The 21,172-nt window shown below is 37.9% G+C and overlaps 1 protein-coding gene across 1 annotated transcript in view; it reads left to right on the top strand.

Annotated features, from left to right (window-relative positions):
- Positions 1-21,172, top strand: part of LOC126470455 (DNA polymerase zeta catalytic subunit) — a 231,430-nt gene that overhangs the window by 174,664 nt on the left and 35,594 nt on the right. Inside the window, exons 20-25 of the mRNA XM_050098304.1 lie at positions 9,175-9,305; positions 9,392-9,505; positions 10,008-10,179; positions 10,484-10,627; positions 11,374-11,622; positions 17,239-17,352. Of these exons, the coding sequence (XP_049954261.1) occupies positions 9,175-9,305; positions 9,392-9,505; positions 10,008-10,179; positions 10,484-10,627; positions 11,374-11,622; positions 17,239-17,352 (924 nt within the window). The remainder of the gene's footprint in view (positions 1-9,174; positions 9,306-9,391; positions 9,506-10,007; positions 10,180-10,483; positions 10,628-11,373; positions 11,623-17,238; positions 17,353-21,172) is intronic.

The raw sequence follows: 21,172 nt of genomic DNA, 5'->3' as shown, positions 1-21,172 counted from the left end.
AAATTTGTCTAATTTGTCTGCTCCACTATTATGGAGTCTTTGTATTGCCCCCAGCTTCAACATTGTTACATAATGAACAAACCTGTTTGATCATATTAGCTGATTATTCATGATGCGGTCCAGCATAAGGGAATGGCCACAAGAACACTTTGACCTTGAGGCTAGGGAACTGCTACTTTCCATCAGACAACTCCCCCTCTTGGTGTGATAAGCATTTAAAATGTATCCTCAATCCCAAGCACATGCAATACCATACTATTACTCACCCACCTGTAATAACCATTTGTGAATCTGTTAGTATTAATGTAAAGCACTACCTTCTAGAAGTTGCTGTTACTAATCATTTACAAATTGGTTATATTGATGTATTATGCCAAAGTTGCATCACCTTGACCTCTTGAGAGGCCCAGACTTATTTTTGACCTGATATTTTCTAAAATGAAGGTTCTCATAGTGTAGCTTTTAAATCATCTGTTGATAATACACTATCTAACCAGAAGCATCTGGAAAATAATGTGGCTTGTGTCCATACTTCTCATTTTTGATGGCTTGGACTCTGCTAGGAACACTTCCAGTAAGATGTATGAATCCTTGTGGGAGAATGTCAGCCCATTCTTCCACAAGAGCCAAAACAAAAAATGGTAGTGATGTTGGACACTGTGATCTGGGGCAAAGTCAGTGCTGTAACTCATCCCAAAGGTGTTGTCTTGGGTTCAGCTCCAGACTCTTGTGCCAGCCCATTTCAGGAATATTAGTGTCTACAAACCATTGCCTCACAGACATTTCGTGAACTCGAGTGGAAATCTCATGAGGGAAGACAACATTCTTTATGTGGAACATTGTTGAGAAAATTTAGAGGATCAGTATTTAAGCTGCCTGCAGAACAATTCTTCTGCCGCCAATGAGACCACAAAGATAAAATAAGAGAAATTAAGGTTCATACAGAGGCATAGAGACAGTGGTTCTTCCAACACTCTATTTGGAACAGGGAAGGAAATGAATGACCAATAGTAGCACAAGGTACCCTCCACCATGCACCATGCGGTGGCTTGCAGAGCATGTATGTAACTGTGGATGTAGATGTAGGTGTCGATACTGTTGTCACAGGATGCATTGTGAGGCTGGTACAAACTCTTATTGTCTCCGAGCTTTTGTTCTGCTATATGCAGTACATACTGCTGTAAAATATGTTCATATCCTTCTGCTTTTAGCATTTTCTTAAGTGCGATAAACGGACTACAGCATAAATATGAAAAACACCACCACTTCTGTATCATGATGGCAAGTAACATTCTCCAGGCATTCATCAAACCCAAACTCATCCATCGGGTTTTCTCAGGGTATAGTGTCATTCAGCACTCCAAATCAGTCAATACCTGTCATTGGCTGTCCATTGGTATCATTCTTACCACCTCAAGCGTCACCTAGCATAGACCACAGAAAAGTATGAGGAGTACCTTGGTCATTCTACCTCATTCTCTTCAACTCCCTTTGCACATTGATTGTGTTAGCTGTACTGCTGATATCACTTTGGAATTCACCGATCATTTGAAGTCACTGAGCTCTCTTGACCAACCCATTGTGCTGTTAGAGCTTCACTATTGACAATTCCTCACCTCTTTTCATGTTGGTGGGTCCACCTCTCACGACATCTAGTGCTCAATTTTTCATTGTGTAGGGGTTGTCTGAACCCTTGTGATCAGATAGTGTATATTTGACAAGCATTGCAGTTTTATTAAAGTGAATACTGATGAGATTATGCCAGAGGCCTCTCATGGCTGCTCATTCAAGATTTTATATTAGTTCCACTTGCCATACTTATGCAGGAAAATGCCGAGTTACTTGTGGTCTGAAATGCCTTCTTTGAGGAATGAGAGATAACACTGCCTCCTCGACCTCCATATTTGCCTAAAGGCTCATCCATCAAACATTTCTGGGATATGGTTGACCTGCAGCTAGTTTTTCAAAGACCTCCAGCAATAACTGTTAATGCCTCATAGTTCCGGCATTAGAAAATTGCCGTGAAATGCAGGAAGATCTGCAGCAGATAGGCACTTGGTGCAGGGAGTGGCAACTGACCCTTAACATGGACAAATGTAATGTATTGCGAATACATAGAAAGAAGGATCCTTTAGTGTATGATTATATGATAGCAGAACAAACACTGGTAGCAGTTACTTCTCTAAAATATCTAGGAGTATGCATACATAACGATTTGAAGTGGAATGATCATATAAAATTAATTGTTGGTAAGGCGGGTGCCAGGTTGAGATTCATTGGGAGAGTCCTTAGAAAATGTAGTCCATCAACAAAGGAGGTGGGCTACAAAACACTCGTTCGACCTATACTTGAGTATTGCTCATCAGTGTGGGATCGGAACCAGGTCGGGTTGACAGAGGAGATAGAGAAGATCCAAAGAAGAGCGGCGGGTTTCGTCACAGGGTTATTTGGTAAGCGTGATAACGTTACGGAGATGTTTAGCAAACTAAAGTGGCAGACTTTGAAGGGGGGCGCTCTGCATCGTGGTGTAGCTTGCTGTCCAGGTTTTGAGAGGGTGCGTTTCTGGATGAGGTATAGAATATATTGCTTCCCCCTACTTATACCTACCGAGGAGATCACGAATGTAAAATTAGAAATATTCAAGTGTGCACAGAGGCTTTCCAGCAGTCGTTCTTCCTGCGAACCATACGCGACTGGAATAGGAAAGGGAGGTAATGACAGTGGCACGTAAAGTGCCCTCCGCCACACACCGTTGGGTGGCTTGCAGATTAGAAATGTAGATGTAGATGTAGACTTAGTTGCAAATCCATGGAATGTACTCAGACCTTCTTCAGTTGCATGCTGTTATGTTTAGAACTGAATTCTCAAAAGTTAAACATCATAAACAATCTATAGTCTTAACCATTTGTACTGTCAAGTATCTTATCTGTGGCACGAACTTCATTTCATTTACATAAATGTTTTGTAGGTGTTACACTTTTTTCAAATGCTGGAGTTTTCATATGACACGTTGTCTGCTATTCAGTCACAGAATCTGAAGTTTCAGTTTTTTTAAATATTTAAATCCAAGAAGTAGCTACTTTTCAGATTTTGGCACAACAACAAAGTCACAACATGATTTGGGTAACCTCTGTCCAGAACTTAATGAGGCACCATAGCCCAGCTAGAGTTACATTATTCATTAGTTATGGAATAATTTCCTTAAAGAACTAAGAGACTATCTTATCAGAATACAGAATTTTATCCGGACATAAGTCCCAGTATTCCCTCCAGAGGCCTCTTTGAGCAACTTGTTATTTTGACGACTTTGTCTCAGTGTAGATACTCATTGTTGCCCTACATTGTTCCCAATATATTTCTTTTCTCAAACACCAAGAACGTGAAGTATGATTAAAATACCAGGATTAAAAATAGTCTTTCCAGAGGTTTGAAGAATTTGATATTACTCTAGATAAGAATCAAGTACAGTGAGAAATTTAGCAGAGCTTAAGAATGATGAATTAAACTTTTCCTTCAATTTTGTTTGGGCACAATATAATTTACAATAAAATTTTAATATTATGACATGTCATTACTTTAATTGACAATAATGCAATAAAAGCAAGTTTTGGACTTTATACATATTTGTTAGTTTGTGGGCAGCATTGTGGTGAAGCTGCTCTGTTAGCACATGGACAAATAATTGTGTTCAGAAGCTGGTGTTATAACTTTCTAATATTAGAAACTGGTTGCTGTAGTACCCTGTCACAGTGGAGTGGAACAATTTTCAATCTCATGCAACATGAAAAACAAACAGAATTTTGTGCTTCACACACATCATTTAGAATTATATGCAAAAACTCCGTAGTATGTGGGCATGAAAATATATGAAAATTAATAGGCAAAACCCGGTTAATATGAAGATAGGTAATCCAAAAATTAGGCTGCAGTAGATTCTGTAGGAGAAATACTAATGTAGAATAATTCATTGAGGATCAAATGATAATTTGGGCAAGTATGTAACAAAACTGTATTATTATTCATTATTGTTACTAGCATCAGTTGTTCGATGTTTGTGGTAAAGTTTTGCTACAGAGTTTTTGGCATGTCTCCTGTGGCTGAAATGTATATGTTATCAGACAAATAATTCACAATGCCTTTGCCTTCCTCCTACCTTTGAGCTGACTGACCCAGCCAGATATAAGAGGATCTAAAGTATAACATGAGCTACAAATGGCATTTCAACATTTGAAATTAACAAGTGATTGCCAGAGGTGAAATAAACTATAAGCTAAAGCATAAAATCCTAGGACCATCAGAGGGATGAATCCTGGACTTTCTTTGATGCTAATGTCAGGAGGCTAAGGCAAAAGTAAGCTGCTGTTGTACCCACAGTGTGTGGCTGATTGCCAGGGTTGCTGGAATGTGGTGGAAAGAAGTGAATTTCAGTTTTAGTTATTTGTGTTCAGAGAGATTGAATACCACAAAAATACATATTCAATGTGAGAAATAGAAATTGTGGCTAGGACTTACATTCAGAGGACACAACTCCCAATTTCCCATTTCACATAAATTTTCTCAGCATGTTATAGTCTTAGGTGGAGATTTCAATTTACCAGATATAGACTGGGACACTCAGATGTTTAGGACGGGTGGTAGGGACAGAGCATCGAGTGACATTATACTGAGTGCACTATCCGAAAATTACCTCGAGCAATTAAACAGAGAACCGACTCGTGGAGATAACATCTTGGACCTACTGATAACAAACAGACCCGAACTTTTCGACTCTGTATGTACAGAACAGGGAATCAGTGATCATAAGGCCGTTGCAGCATACCTGAATATGGAAGTTAATAGGAATATAAAAAAAGGGAGGAAGGTTTATCTGTTTAGCAAGAGTAATAGAAGGCAAATTTCAGACTACCTAACAGATCAAAACGAAAATTTCTGTTCCGACACTGACAATGTTGAGTGTTTATGGAAAAAGTTCAAGGCAATCGTAAAATGCGTTTTAGACAGGTACGTGCCAAGTAAAACTGTGAGGGACGGGAAAAACCCACCGTGGTACAACAACAAAGTTACGAAACTACTGCGAAAGCAAAGAGAGCTCCACTCCAAGTTTAAACGCAGCCAAAACCTCTCAGACAAACAGAAGCTAAACGATGTCAAAGTTAGCGTAAGGAGGGCTATGCGTGAAGCGTTCAGTGAATTCGAAAGTAAAATTCTATGTACCGACTTGACAGAAAATCCTAGGAAGTTCTGGTCTTACGTTAAATCAGTAAGTGGCTCGAAACAGCATATCCAGACACTACGGGATGATGATGGTATTGAAACAGAGTATGACACGTGTAAAGCTGAAATACTAAACACCTTTTTCCAAAGCTGTTTCACAGAGGAAGACCGCACTGCAGTTTCTTCTCTGAATCCTCGCACAAACGAAAAAATGACTGACATCGAAATAAGTGTCCAAGGAATAGAAAAGCAACTGGAATCACTCAATAGAGGAAAGTCCACTGGACCTGACGGGATACCAATTCGATTCTACACAGAGTACGCAAAAGAACTTGCCCCCCTTCTAACAGCCGTGTACCGCAAGTCTCTAGAGGAACGGAGGGTTCCAAATGATTGGAAAAGAGCACAGATAGGCCCAGTCTTCAAGAAGGGTCGTCGAGCAGATGCGCAAAACTATAGACCTATATCTCTGACGTCGATCTGTTGTAGAATTTTAGAACATGTTTTTTGCTCGAGTATCATGTCGTTTTTGGAAACCCAGAATCTACTATGCAGGAATCAACATGGATTCCGGAAACAGCGATCGTGTGAGACCCAACTCGCTTTATTTGTTCATGAGACCCAGAAAATATTAGATACAGGCTCCCAGGTAGATGCTATTTTTCTTTACTTCTGGAAGGCGTTCGATACAGTTCCGCACTGTCGCCTGATAAACAAAGTAAGAGCCTACCGAATATCAGACCAGCTGTGTGGCTGGATTGAAGAGTTTTTAGCAAACAGAACATAGCATGTTGTTATCAATGGAGAGACGTCTACAGACGTTAAAGTAACCTCTGGCGTGCCACAGGGGAGTGTTATGGGACCATTGCTTTTCACAATATATATAAATGACCTAGTAGATAGTGTCGGAAGTTCCATGCGACTTTTCGTGGATGATGCTGTAGTATACAGAGAAGTTGCAACATTAGAAAATTGTAGCAAAATGCAGGAAGATCTGCAGCGGATAGGCACTTGGTGCAGGGAGTGGCAACTGACCCTTAACATAGACAAATGTAATGTATTGCGAATACATAGAAAGAAGGATCCTTTATTGTATGATTATATGATAGCGGAACAAACACTGGTAGCAGTTACTTCTGTAAAATATCTGGGAGTATGCGTGCGGAACGATTTGAAGTGGAATGATCATATAAAATTAATTGTTGGTAAGGCGGGTACCAGGTTGAGATTCATTGGGAGAGTGCTTAGAAAATGTAGTCCATCAACAAAGGAGGTGGCTTACAAAACACTTGTTCGACCTATACTTGAGTATTGCTCATCAGTGTGGGATCCGTACCAGATCCGTCTGACGGAGGAGATAGAGAAGATCCAAAGAAGAGCGGAGCGTTTCGTCACAGGGTTATTTGGTAACCGTGATAGCGTTACGGAGATGTTTAATAAACTCAAGTGGCAGACTCTGCAAGAGAGGCGCTCTGCATCGCGGTGTAGCTTGCTCGCCAGGTTTCGAGAGGGTGCGTTTCTGGATGAGGTATCGAATATATTGCTTCCCCCTACTTATACCTCCCGAGGAGATCACGAATATAAAATTAGAGAGATTAGAGCGCTCAGGGAGGCTTTCAGGTAGTCGTTCTTCCCGCGAACCATACGCGACTGGAACAGGAAAGGGAGGTAATAACAGTGGCACCTAAAGTGCCCTCCGCCACACACCGTTGGGTGCCTTGCGGAGTATAAATGTAGATGTAGATGTAGTGCTCATAGACACACTTAAAACAGAAAATGATTTAAGTTTCTCTCATCGTCACAACAGATGGGTCCCTCTCACCCAGGAGTCCAGTTGACCTGCCCTTTCTGTCAACTTTCCCCAACCCATCCCCCTATCCTCCCTTGAGGTAGGAACTAATAATTCTGAAAGTCAGGATAATTTTTTGTTATTTTATGTATGCATAACTGCAGTACTAAGAATTTTTCCTACTGAAGGTAAGGGCTGGGTAGTAATTCTATCTCCTAATTTTGTATATGGAATCTATATGTCAGAACATCAACATATATTTCTGTTTTGATGTATGGGAGTCACTCCATTTATTCCCAACGTGCACCCAGTTAACTGTAGGTGTAAAGAATTCAAGGTGATATACTGTATCAGATACACGTGTGTTGCCAATCTGTGAAGTATTGATCACACCAAACACTGGTGTAATAGAATAGGTGAGATGGACTGAACTTCCAAAAGAATATGCTCACAAAAAAAAAAAATTAGAAAGAGTCAGAAATGTTTAGTGAAGCTGTATGTGCTGCCTACAAAAAATCTCAGAAACAGAAGACTGTAAACAAAATTAGTTTTTAAAAACAAACCTTTGCCATAGAGGAGAAAATTAATGATCTGTTGCAATACACAAAAAATTATCATTGGCTACTTTCTGTAGTAATACAGAAGATCCATATTGATACAGAGTGTAATGCCCTTATCTACCACAACCTACACTTTCAATGAAACCTGACATTGTCAAATTGCAGCACGCAGTATGTTTAAAAATACTTTTTAGTCACAAATGTCTTAATCACAATTGCTCACAGTTAACTAGTTTCAACTCTAATGAGTCATCCTTTGTACTTTGTCACTGCACATCTCAAACCAAAAGGAATAACAAGAAAACAAGAGCCCACTTGCATATCACAGCCACTAGCAGCTACATTGAACCATTGTCAGTTAACTCTTCTTTTTCGTTTTATCATCCTTTACTGGCAAAATTCTGTCTCTTTAACTATTACACTTCTTTTCTTTATATAATTTTATATGCTCCCCAGGTACAATAGTGAACAATTATGTTCACTTTGTTTTATCAGATATTTGATTCTCATTGACATCTGCAGCATACTCTGCAAGCCGCCATTAAGCCACCTAATGGTGTGTGTGTGATAGGGTACTTTCAGTACCACAAACTGATCTCCCCTTTCCTGATCCTCTCACAAATGGCGCATGGAAAGAATGATTGTTGGTAGGCCTTTGTATTAGCTCTAATTTCTCGAATTTGCTTGCTGTGGTAGTTTCATGAGATGTATGTGGGAGGAAGTAATATGTTGTCTGACTCCTCCCAGAAAGTGCTGTCTCGAAATTTCAGTAGTAAATGTCTCTGTGATGCACAATGCCTCACTTGTAGTTTCTGCCACTGGAGTTTGTTGAGCATATCTGTACTGCTCTTACACCAACTAAACGACCTTGTGATGTAATGCTGCTTTTCGTTGGATCATCTCTATCCCTTCTATCAGTCCTACCTGTTAAAGGTCCCAGATTGATGAACAATACTCAACAATCAGTCAAACAAACCCTTTGTAAGCCACTTCCTTCATGGATGAGTTACATTTCCTTAAGATTCTTCCTATGAATCTCAGTCTGGGATCTGCTTTTACGAGTATCAAAGTTTGTTATGGTATTCTAAATTGTGATTGGTTATATTTCACAAAATGGAAAAATAATGATTATGCTGTAGATTTTTAAACATAATCATTTTTTTTAAATTGTTCTTTTTGCACATGTAAGCCACACATGCTCAAACGCCCTCTGTGAACATACCTGCTCCATTTTAAAGTACAACACGTGAGCAAGCACAGCAGTTGATTTTAAATAGTCACAATTTGCTCTAGATGACAACCTGATGTCTTGAATGTATCCACCACATTTGAATGTGGTACCACCACAACTATACACTAAAGTAATGGACAATGTGATGTGTTACTTCCATAACATCATACTGGGTCTATTTGTATTGTAAATTTTAATATTTGTAAATATTTATATTTAATAATTGTACTTATATTTAATAATTGTTTTCCTCTTATTTCTTTTCTTAATTTTTGTCCACCAAATGCAATCAAGACATTTTTCTAATAAAAAAGTAATCTACATTCCATTCCTATGTCAAAATTAAATGATTTGATTCAGTTGTGTAATTCTTTTTCCAGTTTAGAGTCGAGTCTATGATGTTGCGTTTGGCAAAACCATACAACTTTGTACCAGTCTCCCCGAGTGTTCAACAAAGAGCAAAAATGAGAGCACCTGAATGTTTACCTCTTATTATGGAGCCCATGTCAAGGTGATGACAGACATTTTTTGTGAATGTATAGTTGTATGTTCAGTGTTTAGAATAAGGTGACATCATCATATTTATTTCTGTTGCAGGTTCTACACAGACCCTGTTATAGTGTTGGACTTTCAAAGCTTATACCCATCAATGATGATTGCATACAATTACTGTTTCTCTACATGCTTGGGGAGGATTGAAGAACTTGGACAGTAAGTTAATTCATTCATAAGTTTTAGACAGTTTTCTACCCTGTATAGGTATTATATAGTATAATTAAATTTTATTTTTTAAATTCTGTACATAACAGCCATTCAGTTACTGAATTTTGTCCATGCTATTTTCCCAATCCATTTCACCAATGCTGCTTTGTTTCATTGATTGTATTTGACTAAATATTAATTGTAGGGAAAAGTGGAAATAAATTTCATGAGGACACAGAGCTCTTGTTGCAGTTGTGTGAAACTTGTTTAATTTGCCTTGTTTCTCGGCCCCCTGGGCATGGGTGTGTGTGTTGTTCTTAGCATAAGTTAGTTGAAATAATGTGTAAGTGTAGGGACCAATGACCTCAGTAGTTTGGTCCCTTGGGAATTCACACACATTTGAATTTTTTTTTTTTTTTTCATTGTTGCCAATCAAAACTGCACATTGCCTTATCTTATAGCTTCATTTCATATAGAGGCTGTATTAATGGCATGTTCTTCTTTCATTCAGAACTGGACCATTCAGATTTGGGTGCACAAAATTAAGAGTTAATCCACATCTCTTAAAAAGTTTAGAGAAGGATATAAACGTGTCTCCCTCTGGTATTGCATTTGTTAAGGAGAATATCCGCAAAGGCATTCTACCTCGTATGCTGGAGGAAATACTGGAAACAAGATTAATGGTAGGTGAATTAGTACAGTGCAGTGACAGACTATGCATGTAATTGTTGCCTTAGATCCTTCATTAACTGGCATAATATTTTATGAATGTATCAGGATACCATGAATACAAATTTGAACTTTTATTACAGGTTTGTTGTCACTTTTTCAGTACTCTATCAAACAATGATTTGAAATGATAAGTATTACACTTAAAAGAAATGGGACTCATTTAACAGTTATAGCCTTATGCTCCTTAAAAATTTGTGTTATGTGTAATATTTTGTCACAACAATTTTGTACATAATTTTTCTAATCCAAACTTAGGTGAAAAAGTCTATGAAGGATAATGCAACCAACAGAGTACTGCAAAGAGTGCTACATTCAAGACAACTTGGACTTAAACTGATAGCAAATGTCACTTATGGTTATACTTCAGCCAACTTCTCTGGCAGGATGCCATGCATAGAGGTAATGTTAAATAATTATAATTTTGCAAAAATAAAGACTTAACAGTTTTGTTAAGTTTGTGTTGCATACATCTATTTTCAATTTGTAAAAAAATCTGTGTACCTTACATTTTGGATTAGAAGCTCTGCTTTAGAACTTATAACCACAATGTTGAGCACTCTAAAATTTAGCTATAATCAGAATGCTTCTCATGGAATTGGTTTGCTCCTCTTTTTCTCTGCTCTGTTCATTTACCTTTACAACAAGTTTGAGGACCCTGCAGTTATAAGCAGAACTCAGACCATCAAATGGTTAGGCATTCTTCTTATGTGAAATATAATTTCAGGACTGCAATAATTGTATATTTCTCACATGTATTTCTCACATGTTAAAGGGATTAATTGGGATTTTTTCATTCTCATCCATAAATATTGACCCCTTGTGGCACAAATGACTTTTTTTTGTTTTTATGGTAATTCTAAATGGAATCATAATGCAAAATATTTTCTAGAGAGTAGTACTCAGCATTTTGCTACAGGGTATGGAAAATCTTTGTTTTTTATGTTGTTTCTTCATTTATCTCATTTGTGAGAACAATATTAGTAATCTATGAATGATTTTAATATTTTAATTTCTAGTATAGGATATATCAGCTTTTGTATCAGCAGTTTGACTTTGCAAAAATAATGAATGTAGTCTTAATTGTTGTCTATTCATCGATGTAGTCACATTTGCTCTCATACCACTTTCCATCCTGTTTTCAACAGGTTGGTGACAGTGTGGTGAGCAAGGGAAGAGAGACCTTAGAAAGAGCTATAAAACTGGTTGAAGCCAGAGAAGAATGGAATGTGAAGGTTGTTTATGGAGATACAGACTCATTGTTCGTGCTGGTACCAGGAAGAACTAGACAGGAGGCTTTTAAAATTGGATCAGAAATAGCAAAAGCTGTTACAATGGACAATCCGAAGCCAGTGAAATTAAAATTGGAGAAAGTATATCAACCATGTATTTTACAGGTATGTGTTTTAATATAACATAAAACATGGTTATTCTCCTTTCCCTTTTGATTCAAGGGAACAGGGAAATGCCACAAAGGGCCAGGTCTAGTGGATAGGGTGAGAGTGAAACCTCAACCCTATTTTTACATGGGTTCTCAACTGTTTTGGTTCATTGTTTTCTTCCCATATTTCCATCTTGACTTCTTTAAAAGGTAATGCAATTTGATATCTGAAATTGATATGAGTGTGTTTATTCTATGATATCCACAATGGTAAAATCAGCAAACATGTGAAGTAGCATTTACAAAAACAAACAGAGTGACCTAAGTGACACTTGCCCACAGGTTGGTCAACTAATACAGAACAGTATGTAGTAGCGACAGCAACCACAACAACACATCAGTACTGCCCCTCTACCCATAGGAAAAATATTTTCATTGGCAGACCCTTTGTAGCTACAGTTGCTTGGATGTAACCCACAAAATAAAACTTATAGGTATGATCAGGACTAAACTAATGACCTATTTTTAATCAAGAAGCAATAAAATATATTCTAGTAACACAGATTAAATTTCCAGAAAGACAGCTCTTCTTGAAATGATACAAGCAACTCTTCTGAGGTAGACTTACTCTTCTTTTTCTGAAGGTAACACTGTTTTTGTAATTTTAGTGGCATTTCATCACTGGAATTCATTTTTCCCTCATAAAACTCAATAATTATTCAGGCCCAACAAAGCAAATCATGTTAAGTAAGGATCCAGAGATCTTGAAGTCCAATGACATAACTACTATTGCTATGTCACTTCATGGCTTTGATATGGTGACTAAAGGACCATACCCAGTCCTGTAACCACTCGAATCTTATCCAATATTAGAAAATCAAGAAATTTTCTCAGTGTAACACAATAATTGTTATTAGCATAATGATTTTTTGTGTTTTGCGTGTTATATATTTCAACTTTCAAACTGATCTGTGGAGTTTCTCCATTTACAAGGCCTTTAAAGTGGTTATGTTGTGTTTATTTCATTCAAATAGATATATTAGACTACTGTGTCATCAGAAATGCAAGGAAAATGATTTCTGCCTGTCTCATCTGTCGCAGATTTTGTGGCGAGTGTTTTCTTGGGGGGAGGGTTCTGTTTGCAAATGCTAAAATAGTAAAAATAATAAGTGGAAACTAGATAGAATGCTGTATTGTCCTTCTTGTCAAATGAATGAAAACACACATGAATACAGGCTTGGTTTTCTCAGAAAACCAGTGTAACCTAAAGTAGTAAGCATTACGTGTTGATCTTGTCAATGACTAACTCTACATTTCTTCTGCGTAGATGTTAGGCATGCAGTTGACTGTTGCATTCATTGTAATATGCTTGTATCTTGAACAGAGGCTGGTATAGAACTTTTATCCTTGTCTTGCCATTAATCTTCTTCTACTGACTAAAGAAGATATTTTACTTCATTCTTGTTTTCTTTATTTGTATATGCAGAAGTAAAGTCTCTTCTGAAAATGACTACTCTAATGAAGTTCATTGAAGTCATTAAGTAAACACTCTTTACTATGGTACTGAAAGGTTGGAAAACCATTTGATGGGCACCTCAAGACAACTCCACACATTTTATTGATCACCAGAACTCTCAACACAGAAACAGGCAGTTCACCACAGAGAATGGTAAACCACACACACACACACACACACACACACACACACACACACACACACACACACACACACACAAAAACTACTCTCTCTCTCTCTCTCTGTTTCAAAACCTTCAAAAAAAACTGCAACAGACACTGTAAACCTCCTTGTTATCCGCATCTAACAGCAAACAAGTATGTAGCAGTCCATTCCATGGCCTGTTGTGTCACAACTGTTCCAGAGTTTACAGACTATTTTTAAACAGAGTGGGCAGAATACAGTTTATTTCACCCATCATCATCTATACAATACTGTATTAAAGCAACAAAAACAAAAGTATATGCTCCTCCTCTTCACTTGATTTGCTGTTTCCTCTGATGTTTGGTGGTGCATTATCCAATACTTGGGACGAGAAGCCAGAACACCAAATACTGAAGTCTAAAAAATATGAAATATCTTTTTGTGTGGGGAAACTTTGCATTGCAGTATATTTTCAGCATAAGAAACAAAGCACAGCCGCTGGACAGTACTGGTGTCTCTCTCTCTCTCTCTCTCTCTCTCTCTATATATATATATATATATATATATATATATATATATACGAGGCCTGTTCAGAAAGTAAGCTCCGATTGATTGCCAAATTGAAACCACAGTGAACATCAGAAATGTTTTACTTGTAACAATTAGCTACACCTTTCAGCTACTTCTCTACGTAGCCGCCGTTCTGACTTAGACTTTTGTCATAGCGTTGTACCAACTTTTCAATAGCCTCATCATAGAAGGCAGCCGCCAGTGCTTTCCGCCAATTCTCCACGCTGGCCTACACCTCGTTGTCTGTGTCAAAATGTTGTCTTCAAAGACAGCGGTTCATGTGACCAGAGATGAAACTCAGTGGGAGACAATTGCGGACTGTATTGTGGGTAATCTAACATTTCCATTTGAAAATGATGCAGGAGCATCTTCATTGCCCCTGCAGAATGCGGCTGAGAATTGTCGTGAAGACGAAACAGCACGACAATTATGTATTGTTAGCTGCATAGCTTCAGGCGAAATTTCTCACCAGGCCCTCGTACTTGGCGGCAGACACTATTTTCTAGACATCTTTACGCACTCACTGCGAGCTCAGAAATGAGAAGAGCAACGTGATGCTAACTGGGGTTATACTAGAGACACTACCCAACACATCTGTGCAAAGCTTTATCGGATTTTCATAGTCGTTTCCATTTCGCGACCAATCGGAGCTTACTTTCTGAACGCCCCTCGTATATATATATATATATATCTGTGTGTGTGTGTGTGTGTGTGTGTGTGTGTGTGTCGTTCTCCTTTTCATTTTTTTAAAGCATGTGTGAAATGTTAGTCATAACTAACACACCGAGTCTATTGGAAACCCTTGAGAGCGATAAATATCTTGCACACAAAAAAAAAATATATATATATATATATATATATATATATATATATAATAGAAGGAAACATTCCACGTGGGAAAAATTATATATAAAAACAAAGATGAGGTGACTTACCAAACAAAAGCGCTGGCAGGTCGATAGACACACAAACAAACACAAACATACACACAAAATTCAAGCTTTCGCAACAAACTGTTGCCTCATCAGGAAAGAGGGAAGGAGAGGGGAAGACGAAAGGAAGTGGGTTTTAAGGGAGAGGGTAAGGAGTCATTCCAATCCCGGGAGCGGAAAGACTTACCTTAGGGGGAAAAAAGGACAGGTATACACTCGCACACACGCACATATCCATCCACACATACAGACACAAGCAGACATATATATATATATATATATATATATATATATATATATATGTGTGTGTGTGTGTGTGTGTCGTTCTCCTTTTCATTTTTTTAAAGCATGTGTGAAATGTTAGTCATAACTAACACACCGAGTCTATTGGAAACCCTTGAGAGCGATAAATATCTTGCACACAATTCTCACTTGAGTTTGTAATGTTTCAACTCAGCATAAAGCTTTCCCTGTTCTAAATTTAACATAATCCCCTCACCTTTTTCTTCACATTTGTCGCACTGTCTGTCCCAGTCTGTTCTTGAGTTTTGTATTGTATTTATTGTATTTCAATTTATCAGGGCATTCTGAAATCTTTCATGATCCACAGTTATGTGTTACTCTTCAAGTTTGTTTGTATAAAATTCTCTCTTTTTTTTCTTAACTTCTAATAACGCTTATGCAGTCACATGTATTTTCATAACATTACTAGTCGTGCAGGGTGTTCCTGCTGCAATACTGTTGCATGAAATATTGCAATTCCAAAACCATTCATATCTCATAAGGCTTCCAGATTTTTTGTCCTGCTAGGTAATACTCTGTCAATATCAATGGCTCAAGAAGAAACTTGATTTCCTCCTCATCAATTGATTTGGCATCACGGTCTCTTGTGAAATTTCGTGCAATGTGGTGTACGTAAATGTTGGTTCTCAATGTAATCATTCTAATGATTACATCATTCATAAATAGTGAGAAACATTCCACAGCAGGTTTTGTAGTTTTTGTGACAGTTTTCACACCAGGGAGGTGAATTACAAGATCTACACATCGAGTTCTAATGTTGCAACTGGGACAGTTTTTCATCGACATTGGTAATCTTATCCTTTCCAACAAAGAAACCTTGTGTACTTTGATTATCTGCTGCACTTACGTGCAGTTCTCAGTTGTTTTCATCCTCCATTTTCGTGTGGCTATGATGAGAGAGAACATCACAACTGTCTGTTTCCTCTCCTTCCTCTCCCTCTCCTTCAGAAGATTCATCTAATGATTCTTGCAGAAGCTTCCAAAATCTGTCTTGTTCTTCTTCATAAGGATCCATTGCTGAATTCACCACACAGTGTGACAACAGACAAGCAACTGCTACAAGGTACAGTTGTAAGCTTTCCCAACGGACAATAACATTAAGAGTAGCACAGAGTGTTGACATCATATCAGGGCTTATTGTTGCATATCTTCTTGGAAATCAGGCTTCCATTGCAGATTCTTTTTTACTCAAGGCCAACACATAACTTTCTAGAAAGGTACCAAAGATCATGAAGGTACACACATATCCATTACATAATAAACCATTGCTAAGAATGACTGGGGTGTTGTGAATGCCCTGTACAACCACTAAAGGGTGAAGCAGCTAATTCCTTATTTACAAGTCTTTGATTTAGTGGTAGTAAAATTTTAACTTATAATCTATTTTTTCTCTCATGTACATCCTACCTTCATCCATCTTCATCCTTTCCATCTCTCATTCATTCACTTATTTGTGGTTTAGTTTTAATGTTCTATGCTACCTCACAGTTGCACAATTAAAGATAATTTTTAACTGTGTGAGTTTTTGCGTTACTCCTTTTTGATGTAATATCACCTCTAGTTATTTGCCAGCATACCATCATATTGTCTTATTGTCTGATGATGCTTTTTTAAGATTAAAAACAGTTGACTAGAGTTTGTGTTTTCATTCATACGTGTAAATTGTTCTACAACATAATGACTGAAGAATCATTTAATATGAAACATGTTTAAACTGAGAAACTAAAGTCGTAAATCAGGTTCCTGTGACTGTTTTCATTTTTTCTAGATTTGTATGCATATTTGAGTTGTACCACAATTTCAGGTAACCGCTACCCTTTTTCTTTTGAAAACTGGGTGAAAACTGTTACTTCAAGCATTCCATTATATATTGTGTGTGTTTTAGTTGTAACCGTAAAATGAAAGTACAGTATGCAGATATAATTCACCATTTTTTGTGAAATTGGTGATTGTTAAATGTTAGGAATTTTCTTCCAATTTTTGTTATATCTCACCTGTTAGAAGTATTTTATTTTATTGAGCTGAAATGTGCTGAATTTATTACATCTTCATATCATTAGTGGTAGTTGGTCCACACTTGCTTGATATTTACTTTTAACATTGCTAGAAATTTTTATGACTTTTGTCTTCATCCCATATTACTAACAAGAATTTAATATTTTTATAGACAAAGAAACGATATGTTGGATATATGTACGAATCTCCTGACCAAGAAGTACCTGTTTACGATGCAAAGGGCATTGAGACAGTGCGTAGGGATGGCTGTCCAATTGTTGCAAAGGTAAGGCAATGTTTTTAGCTGATATTCAAGGCATTATCTTAACATAGTTGTCAACTCGTAGCATTTTTATTACTCTGTTCAAATGTATTCAGATGTGTAGTTGATCCGCACTTCTATGGGGGCAAAGCAGATGGCTATTAGTTTGAGATGAGGTGCCATAAAATGCATTATTGGTGACACTATACTCGTGCATAAAATTCTACTGTTGTGTCAAGAAGACACTGCTAATGAAGTAAATGTTGCCCCATTTAGTGCATGTGTATGCTTCTGGTGATATGGCCAATATCTTCAAATGATTGATGTATGGTGTATGTGCTTCATTGAACCTACTGTGTGAATAAAGTAAAAAGAAATTTTATTTTTCAGAGTCATTGTTCATTTAATATTTCACAGAAAGAATGTGTGGTAATACAACATCTCAGTAATACATCATAGCTTGTTAACTGAGTATGCATTAAGAGAAAACACATTTTTAAACAATAATTAATGGTGTGTCCCTTTATAACAGTATATATAGAGAAGATGTGGGATATTGTTTATGAACTCCAGAGTATCATACTTCCATGTTAATATTCTCCAAATCCAGATTAAAATATAACATATCTGACAAAACAGTTCTTTTGCTTCAGCTGTTCATAATATTCTCTGTGCCATAGCAGATAAATCAAATGCGTGTTTGTTTCAAAGATGGCCAGTGTATAGAATACCGTACTTTTATACTCAAATAATTCATGAGTTATCACATGAGACACTGTAGCCAATAGTGCAGAACTTGTAGAACCTTCAATCAATATGAAAATCGTATGTGGCTCAGCTGCTACATATGACTATAGAATCTGTCTTCATGTTATTTCTTTTAATATTGTGTTAATAGTTTCTAATGCCAGTCTGTAACAAATGCACATACAAATCACAGAAACATCATCCTGCATTACTAATTTGGGAACATATGTACAATTTCTTTGTCAAATTGTCCACAACCATTCATTGAGAATGCTCCATTTACTGTTATATTCAACCACATTGTTTTTGATATCCTGTATTTTTAGTAACATTGTTATGTGTAGGGTTCTCACCTCAGCATTATCCATTATGTATCACTGCAGAATTACCTAACATTCTCTGAATTGTGTGTTGATTAAAGCATTTCTGCATTTTTAAGTAACCCACTCCATATCTCCTACAGACGCAAAATTTTATCCAGTTAAAATTAATTTGTGATTGACATTTCAGTTAGTTGAGTCATAGGAACTAGCTGCCAGCCATAGCTTTGTTGCTTTATCTGTGAGCATGAGCAGCAGAACGTTGCCAGGTGACGTGGCCTGCTAAGTTTGACACTATGAAAATACGTTTATGCTAATAAGGAGATGGTATATCTGCTACTGAAGTTAGACTTTTGATAAACTTTTTAGTTTCCACCCAAAAATACTGAAAAGAAAAGTGTCAGATTCACAGTATTTATCACACAATCATAAATAAATTACTTGGCAAAAGCTTTGATTCTTTTGCAATTTTTTGTCTCACATTGTAGCTTGCCTTTAGTGATCATAGTTATTATGATGTTTTGAAATTAAGAAACACACATCAGTTAATTCTGAGAGCGTGTAGTGAAAAATGTGGTCCCTTTATCTTCAGAGGACTTTAGAGCTTATGTTACTGTGCCTGAAATGCAGTCGCCATACTGAAATTGTTTCTAAGGGTGGAAAGCAGCCATATCTCCCTACAGAGTGGGGTAAACATAATGAGCTTACTGTCATTTTTATCTAAGAAAACAATGTTCTACTCTTGGTGTGGCCATAAAATTACCTCTGTGTAGATGAACTGGCAAAAAAAAAAAAAAAAAAAAAAAAGCGCCATAAGGTCATCAGTCTGTCGTCATTGTCATGTAGAAGAAGGTGTAGTTAGATGAATGACGAACACTAACTTCACATAACGACAGCTTATTCAGCACCGGCACATACAAGAGTGTGGATCAAACTGCCTCCGGCCAGAGCACATACAGTATATATACAGCTACAGAACATTCCTGTACAACAATTCTTGACATTTGTGGATACTTCTAGAATGTACTCGAACCGAATATAGAAATTAAAATTGTATAGTCCAGGTGAGTTTTGAACTCGCGACCCTGCATGCAACAGTTTAGCATCATAACCACTACACCACAGTGCTACTCAGCTTCTTCTGTGACATTGCTCTCTCCTTAAGAGAACAGCGTGTCTGTGTTATGTCCTCCTAGTCCGGGAACGAGTCATCGGTCCTGCATACTCCGACTCCTGATGACTGATTCTCGCCCTGATGGTGATCTTCTTAGAACTTCTTTTGCTGCTTTGCTCTTCGTCATCTTTCCACTTGTTGCCTGTCGCTGGAGCTTCGAATTTCCCCTGGGTTGCAGGATCCTTATTCCCTTCATTTGAAGGACGTGGACCGTATCTCTGATCTTTCATCGTCTTGTGTCAGGGTTGAAATCTTCAACTTCATAAGTAACATCTGACAACTGTCGTACAACCTTATAAGGTCCAAAGTAGCGCCTGAGAAGCTCCTCAGAGAGACCAGCCTTCCAAACAGGAGTAAAGATCCAGACGAGGTCACCAGGCTGGTAGGCAACAGGGTGGTGGCTTGCGTCATACCTTCGGCAATTGTTTTCTTGAGCCTGCAGCATGCAGAGTCGAGCTAACTGCCAAGCTTCCTCAGCTCTGCTTAACACCTTGCTGATGTAGTCGTTGTCCATGTCATCAGGATGTAACGGAAACACAGTGTCCATTGTCGTAGTCGCTTCATGCCCATGCACCAGGAAAATGGCATAAATCCTATGGTGCCGTGTTTGGCAGTGTTGTAGGCAAACATCACAAAAGGTAGCACCTCATCCCAGTTGCTCTGCTCAACATTGACGAACATTGATAGCATGTCGGCCAAGGTCTTATTAAGGCATTCAGTAAGCCCGTTAGTTTGCAGATGGTAGGCTGTCGTCGTGTGATGAATAATGTTGCACTGACGGTTTATCTCTGTCACAAGATTCGATTGAAAAACTTTCCGTCGATCCGTGTCTTAATACAATGTCTTCCACGATGCATTTGGCTACCTCGAATGCTTCAGCTGTTTTCACAGCTTTTGTAATGGCATAGCATGCCAGATAATCAGTGCAAACAATAATCCATCTATTGCCAATAGCAAACATTGGAAATTGTCTGAGGAGGTCAATCCCAACATGCTGGAAAGGCGTTTCGGCTGGTGGAATTGTTATGAGTCAGCCAGGTGGTTTCTGAGGAGCTGCCTTTCTCCTCTGGCACTCTTGACAGTACGACACATAGTAACGGACACTCCTATATAAACCTGGTCAGAAAAATCTCTTGCGGATTCTATCATATGTCTTAATAAATCCTAAATGTCTGGCCTCAGGTGTGTCATGGAATTTGTGTAGAACATCTAAGCGCATGTGTTTAGGAATCACTGGTAGCCATCTCTTTCAAAACAGATCAAAGTTTTTCTTGCAAAGTAATCCATTAACTACCTTAAATTGTCCTTTCACATCCTCTGACCGATTGAAGGCAAGCATAATTTGAGATATCTTGGCATCCTTCTCTTGCTCAGCAGAGAGACCCTGGAGTGCAGCGAGACAGTCACTATCTTCATCAAAGTCTTGATGGTCTTGTACAGGGTTTCTTGAGAGACAGTCGGCATCTTGGTGTTTTCTTCCACTTTTGTACACTATGGTAATGTCATACTCTTGAAGACGTAGTGCCCACCTGGCGACTTATACCCACACAAATGACTCATCTTCCTGTAGGTTTTACATATTTCCCATTAGCCACCTTCAGCA

This window comes from Schistocerca serialis, chromosome 3, assembly GCF_023864345.2.
Source record: "Schistocerca serialis cubense isolate TAMUIC-IGC-003099 chromosome 3, iqSchSeri2.2, whole genome shotgun sequence".
NCBI classification, from domain to species: domain Eukaryota; kingdom Metazoa; phylum Arthropoda; class Insecta; order Orthoptera; family Acrididae; genus Schistocerca; species Schistocerca serialis.
This window is presented reverse-complemented; position numbering and strand designations above follow the sequence as displayed.